Raw genomic sequence first — 13,275 nt, 5'->3', positions numbered from 1 at the left:
GCCTTTGCTTTCATAAGTAGAAAATTATATGCCACTAGGAAAGAAGCAGTCAATGCTTTTATTTCTTCTCACATAGACAAAAATTCCTTTCTACAATCCTGTGTAACTTTTTGATATATCCAGATCCTCTGTCCACAAAAAGTCAGTTGTGATATCTGGACATGTCCCGTTGTCACCCTATAACCCAACTCCTTGACTCCCCCATACTCCCCAGCCATTACCACAAAAACACACTGACTACAATTGTTGGTAATTAGCCGCAGCTCAATTTATTAATCATAACAATTAACATAATATAATTTCAATTATAACATTAATTAACTTAAACTCCCAGAGCTCCTCCCGAGCTACCCATAAAATTCAGTGGGTCCCAACTCAGCAAGGGTCAGAGGGGTGGCATGTCCCTCATGCCCCATTATCCGGGTCACCTGACCCACCAGGCACGGCACCCCGCCGGCCCACCGCTCATCACCTGATGAGCCCCAATGACCCAGTAGCTCGGGAGATCCGCCCCCGAGCTACACCCTACTACCTGAAAAACATGGGGTGGGTGGGAGGGAAAAAACCCCGCTCAGGAGGACCCAAACGGTTGAGTCCTCCACTGCCTCCCCCTTTTATACACTCGCTCCCTCGCGCGCCCCGAACCTCCTCCAATTAATTTGAAGCTAGCCCTGCTCTACCAGAAAGCAGCATTACTGGCATTTTCAGATGTGACGCGGACAAGAGGTCATAGCCTGAAACTGAACGGCAGCAGGTTCAGGACAGATGTCAGGAAGTTCTGTTTCACACAGAGAGTGGTGGGCGCTTGGAAGGCTCTCCCGGAGGAGGTGGTGGCAGAAAATACTGTGCTGGGTTTCAAACGCAAGTTGGATGCACACCTTCTTGCAGATCCTATTGAGGGATACGGGAAATCCGGGTCTCCAACAAGGAGCACCTAAATGGGCCTCCGCGTGTGCGGATCGCCGGACTAGATGGACCTCGGTCTGATCCGGTGAAGGCGTTTCTTATGTTCTTATGTACACTAGCCAATCACGCCGCACCCGCATTCACCGCCCCAGTCGATGGGCGACACGCAGGCCTGCCAGCCCCGTGTTATCCTACGCCCATCGACACGGGGGTTTCGGGCTACTCTATATTGGAAATATAGTTTTATCTCAGCATTCAGATCCTGTTCGAATAGGAAAGAAACTATCACTGTTGCCCTTTCCTTGACATCAGATAAGGATTCTTCCAAGACAGCTGATAAATCTCTTAATTCCCCCTTTTCGTTTTTATCGTGTGCCGAATTTCCTTTCATAAGACCAGCAGTTTTACAAGAAGCATTTGGAACATATAGGACTCCTTTTACAAACGGGCTTAACGACTAGTATTGCAATAATCCAATATAGATAGAATCAACATCTGTACTAGCAGTCTGAACGATGCATAATCAACGTATTTTTTGATGGTCCGCAGTTTCCACAAAGCAAAAAAAACATTTCTTTACCAAGTGGCGAGACATGGTCGAACTTTTTTGCGTTCATGATCATTTTAATAGAGGTGTTTTGAATTAGCTGTATATGCCTGATCTCTTTTTGAGTAATACCCTTGAATAAGGCGTTACAGTAATCGATTTTAGAAATGATCAGTGAATGGGTTAATATGTTTAAGGATTTTGGTTCTAACCATTTAGAAATTGAGCGAATTTGCCGTAACCTGAAAAATGTTGATTTGACTATACTGCTAATATAATCATGGATGCCGCCGATAAACCCCTTCCCATAATTCCCTGCTTCCTTTGCCCACCAATCCCGGCGGGAAAACACACCCCTCCGTTCCACCTCCAACCCAACTACCTTCCCCATACCCTAGCAAATTGTCTCAACATGGGCAACTACTTGGGCCATCCAGACCATTGTTATAGTCGCCCATCAAGACTAGCTCTTGGGCTCTTTTTTTTTTTTCAAGAAACCCTGAAACCAGTTCCATCCTCTACCAGAAAGGGGAAGGGGTAAAACGCGGAACTCACGGGCCTGACGGACCTCGTAGATCTAAAACCGCACGTCCTTAAAAATCTGAGGTCCGTGTCCGTGCCACTTGTAGTTTCTGTCTCTGACAGACCTCTGTGACATTTTAGCGCCAACGGATCCGTCTCAGCATAGGGAGGGAAAATATTAGGATCCTCAGATTTTTAAGGACGTGCGGTTTTAGATCCATGAGGTCCGTGTTTTACCCCTTCCCACCAGAAACTCCCATTGCATCTAAACAACCTAGCAAGATTTCATGGTCTACTACTCTACTGGATCAAAGGCACTGCTTAGAATAATGACGCTTGTGCCTAGGCTAAATAATTGATGAAGATGATCAGTCAGTGACGCGAGAATGGTAGACATTTAAATATTTTCAAGGTATTAATATAGGACCAAACCTTTTCCAGAGAAGGGAAAATGGTAAAACCAGAGAGCATAACTTGAGGTTGCAGAGAGGAAGACTCAGGAGCAATGGTAGGAAATTCTTTTTCACGGAGAGGGTGGCGGATGCTTGGAATGCCCTCCCGAGGGAGGTGGTGGAGAGGAAAATGGTGACGGAATTAAAAAAAAAAAAAAAGCGTGGGATGAACACGGAATATCTAATTAAAATATGAATGGGCAAACTTTCATGGTGTGAATCCCACCAAGGAGATGGTTTGGATAGGCTGGAATGAGCTTCACTGGTAATTCTAGTAGCTGGAACCTAAGGATACTGGGCGGACTTCTAAGGTCTATGACCCAGAAATAACAAAGGAAAAAAGACATCTCAATTGAATCATGAAATTGTGATTACGGAGCAGACTGGACGGATCATTCAGGTGTTTATCTGCCTTCATTACATTACATTACATTAGTGATTTCTATTCCGCCTGTGCCTTGCGGTTCTAGGCGGATTACAAATTATAAGAGGTCTGGACATTACCGAGAGAATTGCAAAACAAAGATTATCCAGAGAAATTACATAACAGATTATCTAGAGATATTGCATAACCGTGATTCATGTACTTTACATGGTGTGGTAGAGGATTCAATTATAAGAATTACATTTAAGAGAATCAAGTGATAACAGGATATAGTGGAGAATATCAGTATATGCGGGTTACAGACGAGAAGTTACCTAACAATGACGTAAGAAGTTTGTTGGATAGTGAGGTAAATGCTTATTTCAATTACTGTGTTACTACACACAAACACCATACACCAAGAAAGAGGATCTAGAATCAGAAAAGAATAGTAAATATTGAACTAAGGCCAATACTGGGCAGACTTGCACGGTCTGTGTCTGTGTATGGCCGTTTGGTGGAAGATGGGCTGGGGAGGGCTTCAAGGGCTGGGAGGGTGTAGATGGGCTGGAGTAAGTCTTAACAGAGGCTTCAGTAGTTGGAAACTAAGCACAGGACCGGGTAGAGCTTTGGATTCTTGCCCAGAAATATCTAAGAAGAAAAAAAAAAAAAAAATTAAATTGAATTAGTTTGGGTAGACTGGATGGACCCTTTGAGTCTTTATCAGCCGTCATCTACTATGTTACCATGTTACAAGGCCTCGGAGAATCCTTAATGGTGGCGGCATGAGGGTACAAGTTGTAAATCCACCCTGCCCCGTGTGGTTTTATAATGGTTGTGATAGAGATGCCAAGTTACCCAGTTCCATTCTGGAGACTTGTTAACCAGTCCAGGTTTTGAACTTATATCCCAAAGCAGTATGGGATTTGTAGTGCCTGAGACTGTCCATTGAAATCAGCACTGCAGATCCCCTAATGCACCAGGATGGGGTGGTCAGAAATCCAGGATGATCCCAGAATTTCCAGCCTTTAACTGGGCAGCTTGGCAGCTCTGACCCACACATCACAAACATACACGTATGCATCGTAAAACCACACATATACTCAACAAAACTGCCAAGTTACCCATTCCAGGAGGGAGACTTTTTGGCCGGTCCTGGATTTCTGCCAATCTCATCCTGGTGCATTATGGGACCTACAACCATGAATTCAATGCATACAGGACAGACAGGAAAAAATGCTCGAGTACCTGAATAAATTAATGTAAGTCGTTCTGAGCTCCCCTGAGAGAACAGTAGAGAAAATTGAATAAATAAATGGTGTGAAAAGTTTCAGCCTCTGATAACCAGAGCTGGTATTGTGACATCATAATGCCTCATTCCACCAATAAGAGCCAAGCTCTTCAGTGATGTCACAATGGCTTGATTGTCCTATACTTGGCTCCCTTTTACTACATTTTGATTTCTAGAGTGGCACAGGGGCTAAAGCTACGGCCTCAGCACCCTGAGGTTATGGGTTAAAATCCTCACTGCTCTTTGTGACCTTGGGCAAGTCACTTAATCCCCCTTTGTCCCAGGTACATTATATAGATTTAAGCCCACCAGGACATATAGGGAACAGTGCGTGGGTACTTGAATTAAAGCCTGAGGTGGACAACAAAGGTTTTTCAGAAGTTAAGGGTAACGCCTGGGTTGAATACAGAGGATCCTTAACAATAGAGAAATTAGGGGAAAAGACTGGAACACTCACAGAGGATCCTCAGAAGTGGGGAAGTGAATGGTAAAGGCTGGGTTGGACACGGAGAACATTACTGCGGAGAGACACTGGAGCACAAAGCTCAGGCTGTGTTTTATATCTGTAGTTGATGTTTCTGTGTATACAAAGTTCAAGGTGAACTTACAAGTGCATCTCATTCTAGCTTGAATGCATCTTGGACATAGATGTTAGAAGGTGGTATTTGTAACTGCATAAAATAAAATATTTGGTATAATAAACATTGCCTGCATCTCGTACACAGGAGTCTGAAGTTTGTTTTTGCAGATGTTGCAAGACATGGCACATTCTCTTTACATTTCTTTTCTGTTTCTTCAGTTCTGTCAGTAGAAATGACGTTCTGTGAAGTGCTTTGTTTTGGTTTTGTTAAACATTTTCCTAAGGGTAAGTCCTGAAGAAACAACAAAGTGTAGTTACTTACCTGTAACGTAGGTTCTCCGTGGACAGCAAGATAGTCATTGGGTGCTGCCTGTGTGGATTCAGTTGCTCCTGAGATTTCCAGCTCAGATTTTGCTGCAGCTCACTCTGTGTTACTGCAAAGTGACACTGGAAGGCAAAGCTCAGGATGTGTTCTATCTTGTACTGGTGGCTTCTGTGTATGTTTGAGCCTTTGCTGCCTCTGTTCCAGCTTCCTCCCACATGACTTTAACATGTGAAAGTGAAAGAAGAGAGGCAGACAAACGAACTTCAAGCACTGGGCAGCAGCTCCTGCAGCCTGTGCGGAGATTGCCACTGCGTGCCTGGACATGCTGCCCTCTAAGGCACTGACCCCTCCGAATCCAGGGGGTTTCAGCTTTGAGAACTGCCAGAGGTGAGGAGGCGAGACCCTTTTCTTCAGTGCACCTGTTGCGTGTGCCCTCTCCCTGGCTATCTTTTGCTGGCTTCTTCTCTGTTTCTCCTTCCCTGGTCTGTCTGTCTTCATCTAGAATTATCTGGTAGGTTCCATATAAATCATAATATTAATAATCACCTCTGGGTAAAGGACTGCTTTGTCCAGGGAGATGAATCTTTCTGGGAACACTGGAAGCTGTTAAAAGAAAGTGAAAGTGAAAAGTGAAAGGGTATTATACACTCAGCCAGGGTGGAAATTGTAGACCTCCTAGAATCAGCTTTTTGAATAGTATCGTATCACAGAGAACGAAGAAAAGGACGATCCAAATATTATTCAAGATGCAACTGAGAGCAAAAGATTCAGCTACACGTCACAGAGTGTGGGATATTATAGGGCCGACGGAGGTCCAAGACAGAAATTTGGGAGCTGGGTGGGGCTGTATTTCCTTCAGATTTAGGTACGTTTGACGCCCCCTGTAACATGGTGCCTGGGGCAAGAGCCCTGATTGCACCCCTATAATGCCAGCTCGTGGGTGCTAAGCGTTGACTCGACTTCCTGTCTTTCCACGGGATGCGTCAAAGTCCTTTCTGAGCCCGGTGGTTCTGACTTGGGTGCGGCGCCCTGCCAGCGATGGCTGGGAGCGCCTACATCGAAACAAGAGAAAAATGAAGGCAGATAAAGACCATATGGCCTAACTAGTCTGCTTAAACATGCCATCTACTGTCCCCTCCTCTCCCTTAGAGATCCAACGTACTTGTCCCAGCCTGCTTGAATTCAGATACACTTTTTGTCTCCACCATCTCCACCGGGAGGCCGTTCCATGCATTCTCCACCCTTTCCGTGAAAAAGTATTTTCCGAGGTTACTTCTGAATCTGTCCCCTTTTCCCTTCATCCTATGCCCCCCCTCATTCGAGAGTTTCCTTTCAACCGAGACTCGCCTCTTGCACATTTATGCCACGTAGGTATTTAAATGTCTTTATCATACGAGGGTATTACTAGTCTATCACAGCTCTTCTTTTTTCAAAAAAGTGCAGCTGTGCCGATAAAAGCTTAAATCACCAAATTAAAATCCATGGCCCCCCCCGACTCGAGTTTCGGCTCTTCATCAGGAGGGGGTCACTCATAACGGCAACAAATGGCCGGAGTGGAACAACGAAAAAGGGGAGTGGATGATGCTAATTGCAATAAACCTTGTTTCATTTTCTCTTCAGTGCTTGAAGCAGCGGGACATGGGCTTGTGAGCTCTGTGGTGTGCAAAGTGTGGCTGTGACGTGTGGAAAATGGAGGCGGCAGGTGTCTCAGGCACTGTGTCTGTTGACGATCAGAGGTCATAGAAACATAGAAATTGACGGCAGATAAGGGCCCACGGCCCATCTAGTCTGCCCACCTTAATGTCCCTCCCCTACCTTTGCCCTGTGAATAGATCCCATGTGCCGATCCCATTTGGCCTTAAAATCAGGCACGCTGCTGGCCTCAATCACCTGTAGTGGAAGACTATTCCAGCGATCAACCACCCTTTCAGTGAAAAAGAATTTCCTGGTGTCACCATCAAGCCCAGTTGCCCATTCTCATGGTGGCCAATCCAGGTCCCTAGTACCTGGCCAAACCCCAAGAAGTAGCAACATTCCAGCATCTCAAAGAATAGCAATAACTCTGGGCACGCTATGACTTTGGGAAAGAGAGGAGTCTGTCACTGGATAATCTGAACGCCGATCAAGTTGCCAAGGCTCTGGAGTCTGTTGTCAACAGCAAGATGTGAAGGAAGTGCACTGAATGTAACATTTTATTTTATTAAGCTATGTCGCACCTGTGGATCTGAAAAATGCAAATTTCTCTGTAAAAGGCAGATTGTACATAAAATCTTAAATGTGAAAAAAAAAAAAAAAAAAGAATAGCAAGATTCCAGAACCCCACTGAGAGCAACATTCCAGAGCTGAGATCATGATGTCATAATGCCTCATTTCACAGTGCCTCAGAGCCAACCTCATCAGTGGTGTTACTTGTACAATAGCTTAATTGTCTTATACTGTATTTGGCTCACATAAGAACATAAGAATAGCTCTATTGGGTCAGACCAATGGTCATAGAAACATAGAAATAGACGGCAGATAAGGGCCACGGCCCATCTAGTCTGCCCACCCTAATGACCCTCCCCTACCTTCGCCCTGTGAATAGATCCCATGTGATGATCCCATTTGGCCTTAAAATCAGGCACGCTGCTGGCCTCGATCACATGCAGTGGAAGACTATTCCAGCGATCAACCACCCTTTCTGTGAAAAAGAATTTCTTGGTGTCAGCTCGTAGTTTCCCTCCCCTGATTTTCCACGGACGCCCTCTTGTTGTCGTGAGACCCTTGAAAAGGAAGATATCTTCCTCCGCCTCGATGCGGCCCGTGAGATACTTGAACGTCTCGATCATGTCCCCCCTCTCTCTGCGCTCCTCGAGTGAGTATAGCTGCAATTTGTCTAGCCGTTCCTCGTACGGGAGATCCTTGAGTCCCGAGACCATCCGGGTGGCCATTCTCTGAACCGACTCCAGTCTCAGCACATCCTTGCGATAATGTGGCCTCCAGAATTGCACACAGTATTCCAGATGGGGCCTCACCATGGATCTATACAATGGCATAATGACTTCCGGCTTACATTAAGATTGAAACTCTACGTGGCAAAAACCTGACAGAAATCCACCGTGCGTTACGTGAAGTTTGTGGTGAGTTAACAGTGGACTGTAGTACAGTTTCTCGGTGGGCAACTCGTTTTCGGAGGGATCGTGTGAGCATAGATGATGATACAAGACCAGGAAGGCCGAAATCAACAACCGATGGATGATACAAGACCAGGAAGGCCGAAATCAACAACCGATGGATGATACAAGACCAGGAAGGCTGAAATCAACAACCGATGGATGATACAAGACCAGGAAGGCCGAAATCAACAACCGATGGATGATTCAAGACCAGGAAGGCCGAAATCAACAACCGATGGATGATTCAAGACCAGGAAGGCCGAAATCAACAACCGATGGATGATACAAGACCAGGAAGGCCGAAATCAACAACCGATGGATGATTCAAGACCAGGAAGGCCGAAATCAACAACCGATGGATGATTCAAGACCAGGAAGGCCGAAATCAACAACCGATGGATGATTCAAGACCAGGAAGGCCGAAATCAACAACCGATGGATGATACAAGACCAGGAAGGCTGAAATCAACAACCGATGGATGATACAAGACCAGGAAGGCCGAAATCAACAACCGATGGATGATTCAAGACCAGGAAGGCTGAAATCAACAACCGATGAATGATGTGTGAAACTCGTGGCTGATGCTCTTGAACAAAGATTCGATGTCGAAGGTCAGGCATTGTTGAATCACATTGTTGCTATTTGATGAAACATGGGTCAGAGACTTTGAGCCGGAGCAGGAATCACAGTCCAATGAGTGGAGAGCTCCATCTTCCCCATGACCTAAAATACTTCGACGAGCTCAATCAAAAGTCATACAAATGATGAGGCATCATCATCACAGACAAAGTTCCATTTGGAAGAAATGTCACAACAGTGTATTATCATGATTTTTTTGCAAAAAATGCACAAAACCCGACCTTAGTTGCTCTTGGCTGGGCCACTCATTCTTCATGACAACGCTCACCCGCACATAGGGAATGTCATTGAAAAACTACGCGAATACGGCTGGGAGGTGTTACCTCCTGCTCCCTACCGTCCAGACATGAGTCCACCAGACTTTGACCTTTTTCCAAAGTTGACACAACCTATGCGTGGACATCGTTTTGCATCTCTGGAAGAGCTTTCTTCCGCCGGTACCCGAGCCATTCGGCAACTGAACAAAATGGTGTCTTGGATGGAATAATGAAGCTTCCTGGACATTGGAACTCAGTCATTGCAAAGCAGGGAGACTATATTGAAGGATTGTAAAGAAATACTGTACCTGAAAAAAAAAAAGAAAACATAGTGTGCATTATTTGTGAAATGACCCTCATATCTCTCCCCCCCCCCCCGCCTGCTTGTCTCTATGGGTGACCCACAGGCCTCCCAGCCCCGTGTTACCCTAAGTTCGTCGAGACAAGCTCTCGGGCTACATTTTATGAGCAAGTAATGCACTCTCTTCAGCTACGTAGCAGTCCCGAGTCTACAGTAATTGCTTCCCTCCTTCACAATATAATCCTGCAACAATGTAACCCTCCTTCTCACTGAGTTGTAACTTTCCTCCTGTGTCTTTTCAATCTGTAACTGTGTAACTTCCTTCTTCACTGTGCTGTAACTATTTCCCCATGCTGCTACATGGGGCTCTTAATCCTGTAAATTGCCTTGAGCCTGTACTGGTGAAGTGTGGTTAAGAAATTCTGATTAGATTGGAACTAGAGAATGACACGGTGACAAAATTCATCACCGTTCCCGTCCCCGTGGATAACCGCGGGAAACCATCTTCATGTCATTCTTTAAGGAAAGAGGGAAGAATCAGAGTATGGCCACAACCACTGACCCGCAAGCTTTGCTTTGAAGAATGCTGGTGTAGAAGGACTGAGGTTGAGATAGACACTGAAGAATGACAGTCTCTGGTATCCAGAGCAGATATTGTGATGTCATAATGCCTCATTCCACCAGTGCCTAAGAGCCAATCACATCAGTGATGTCACAATGGCTTCATTGTCCTTGGCTCACATAAGAATCAGAGTATGAATGGCCACAACCACTGACCCGCAAGCTTTGCTTTGAAGAATGCTGGTGTAGAAGGACCGAGGTTGAAACAGACACTAGAGAATGACAGTCTCTGGTATCCAGAGCAGATATTGTGATGTCATAATGCCTCATTCCACCAGTGCCTAAGAACCAATCACATCAGTGATGTCACAATGGCTGCATTATCCTTGGCTCCCATAAGAATCAGAGTATGAATGGCCACAACCACTGACCCGCAAGCTTTGCTTTGAAGAATGCTGGTGTAGAAGGACTGAGGTTGAGATAGACACTGAAGAATGACAGTCTCTGGTATCCAGAGCAGATATTGTGATGTCATAATGCCTCATTCCACCAGTGCCTAAGAGCCAATCACATCAGTGATGTCACAATGGCTTCATTGTCCTTGGCTCACATAAGAATCAGAGTATGAATGGCCACAACCACTGACCCGCAAGCTTTGTGTTGAAGAATGCTGGTGTAGAAGGACCGAGGTTGAAACAGACACTAGAGAATGACAGTCTCTGGTATCCAGAGCAGATATTGTGATGTCATAATGCCTCATTCCACCACTGCCTAAGAGCCAATCACATCAGTGATGTCACAATGGCTTCATTATCCTTGGCTCCCATGAATGGCCACAACCACTGACCCGCAAGCTTTGTGTTGAAGAATGCTGGTGTAGAAGGACCGAGGTTGAAACAGACACTAGAGAATGACAGTCTCTGGTATCCAGAGCAGATATTGTGATGTCATAATGCCTCATTCCACCACTGCCTAAGAGCCAATCACATCAGTGATGTCACAATGGCTTCATTATCCTTGGCTCCCATGAATGGCCACAACCACTGACCCGCAAGCTTTGCTTTGAAGAATGCTGGTGTAGAAGGACAGAGGTTGAAATAGACACCAGAGAATGACAGTCTCTGGTATCCAGAGCAGATACTGTGATGTCATAATGCCTCATTCCACCAGTGCCTAAGAGCCAATCACATCAGTGATGTCACAATGGTTTCATTATCCTTGGCTCACATAAGAATCAGAGTATGAATGGCCACAACCACTGACCCGCAAGCTTTGCTTTGAAGAATGCTGGTGTAGAAGGACTGAGGTTGAAATAGACACTAGAGAATGACATGGGATTATTTCCCGCGGTTATCCACGGGGACGAGAATGGTGATGAACTTTGTCACTGTGTCATTCTCTAATTGGAACATCCCAGAGGAGGATATGGAGGAGGAGCGGCAGTCAGGCTTCTGGAGGATTAGGATAAAAGTGACTTATGTGTCCATATCTGCATGTGTCAGACTGCTCACTTGTGTGCTTGTATGTGTGTGCATGCACATCTGTGTCCCTGTCTTTCGTGATCATGCCTCCTTTTTCTCCCCTCCCACAGAAATGAATTATTGGAGAAAGAAATATGCCAGCAAGGGCTCAGGGTCCCTAAAGTGAGGAAAACCGGGACTACAATTGCTGGGCTCGTGTACAAGGTAAGGGACCCCCGGCGCAACTGTACAAACACAGGGGCTGTGAGACCAAGTTCAGCTACAAATGCCTGCAAAGTGCAGAGAGCACAGTGGCTGAAAATACCGCAGGAGAATGAGGAAAAATGCAGAGAATACAGACTGAAAATATCAGAGGAAAATTCCAACACAATGCAGAGAGTGTAGGGGCTGAAAATGCCAGAGGAGAATGAGGCAAAATGCAGAGAGTGCAGAGGCTGAAAATACCAGAGGAGAATGAGGCAAAATGCAGAGAGTGCAGAGGCTGAAAATACCAGAGGAGAATGAGGCAAAATGCAGAGAGTGCAGAGGCTGAAAATACCAGAGGAGAATGAGGCAAAATGCAGAGAGTGCAGGGGCTGAAAATACCAGAGGAGAATGAGGCAAAATGCAGAGTTCAGGGGCTGAAAATACCAGAGGAGAATGAGGCAAAATGTAGAGAGTACAGGCTGAAAATATCAGAGGAAAATTCCAACACAATGCAGAGAGTGCAGAGGCTGAAAATACCAGAGGAGAATGAGGCAAAATGCAGAGAGTGCAGGGGCTGAAAATACCAGAGGAGAATGAGGCAAAATGTAGAGAGTGCAGGCTGAAAATATCAGAGGAAAATTCCAACACAATGCAGAGAGTGCAGAGGCTGAAAATACCAATGAGGCAAAATGCAGAGAGTGCAGGGGCTGAAAATACCAGAGGAGAATGAGGCAAAATGTAGAGAGTGCAGGCTGAAAATATCAGAGGAAAATTCCAACACAATGCAGAGAGTGCAGGGGCTGAAAATGCCAGAGGACAATGAGGTAAAATGCAGAGAGTGCAGAGGCTGAAAATATCAGAGGAAAATGAGGCAAAATGCAGAGAGTGCAGAGGCTGAAAATACCAGAGGAGAATGAGGCAAAATGCAGAGAGTGCAGGGGCTGAAAATACCAGAGGAGAATGAGGCAAAATGCAGAGTTCAGGGGCTGAAAATACCAGAGGAGAATGAGGCAAAATGTAGAGAGTACAGGCTGAAAATATCAGAGGAAAATTCCAACACAATGCAGAGAGTGCAGAGGCTGAAAATACCAGAGGAGAATGAGGCAAAATGCAGAGAGTGCAGGGGCTGAAAATACCAGAGGAGAATGAGGCAAAATGTAGAGAGTGCAGGCTGAAAATATCAGAGGAAAATTCCAACACAATGCAGAGAGTGCAGAGGCTGAAAATACCAGAGGAGAATGAGGCAAAATGTAGAGAGTGCAGGCTGAAAATATCAGAGGAAAATTCCAACACAATGCAGAGAGTGCAGGGGCTGAAAATGCCAGAGGACAATGAGGTAAAATGCAGAGAGTGCAGAGGCTGAAAATATCAGAGGAAAATGAGGCAAAATGCAGAGAGTGCAGGGCCTGAAAATACCAGAGGAGAATGAGGCAAAATGCAGAGTTCAGGGGCTGAAAATACCAGAGGAGAATGAGGCAAAATGCAGAGAGTGCAGGGGCTGAAAATACCAGAGGAGAATGAGGCAAAATGTAGAGAGTGCAGGCTGAAAATATCAGAGGAAAATTCCAACACAATGCAGAGAGTGCAGGGGCTGAAAATGCCAGAGGACAATGAGGTAAAATGCAGAGAGTGCAGAGGCTGAAAATATCAGAGGAAAATGAGGCAAAATGCAGAGAGTGCAGGGCCTGAAAATACCAGAGGAGAATG

General features: G+C 45.5%; 1 protein-coding gene across 1 annotated transcript in view; it reads left to right on the top strand.

Annotated features, from left to right (window-relative positions):
• The first annotated feature begins 5,220 nt into the window (after window positions 1-5,220).
• Window positions 5,221-13,275, top strand: part of LOC117346904 (proteasome subunit beta type-7-like) — a 19,514-nt gene continuing 11,459 nt past the window's right edge. The window contains exons 1-2 of the mRNA XM_033917143.1: window positions 5,221-5,374; window positions 11,493-11,586. Coding sequence (XP_033773034.1) covers window positions 5,310-5,374; window positions 11,493-11,586 — 159 coding nt within the window. The 5' untranslated portion in view covers window positions 5,221-5,309. The remainder of the gene's footprint in view (window positions 5,375-11,492; window positions 11,587-13,275) is intronic.

This window comes from Geotrypetes seraphini, chromosome 12, assembly GCF_902459505.1.
Source record: "Geotrypetes seraphini chromosome 12, aGeoSer1.1, whole genome shotgun sequence".
In the NCBI taxonomy this organism is placed as follows: domain Eukaryota; kingdom Metazoa; phylum Chordata; class Amphibia; order Gymnophiona; family Dermophiidae; genus Geotrypetes; species Geotrypetes seraphini.
The sequence above is the reverse complement of the archived record's forward strand: the minus strand, read 5'-3'. Positions and strand labels throughout refer to the sequence as shown.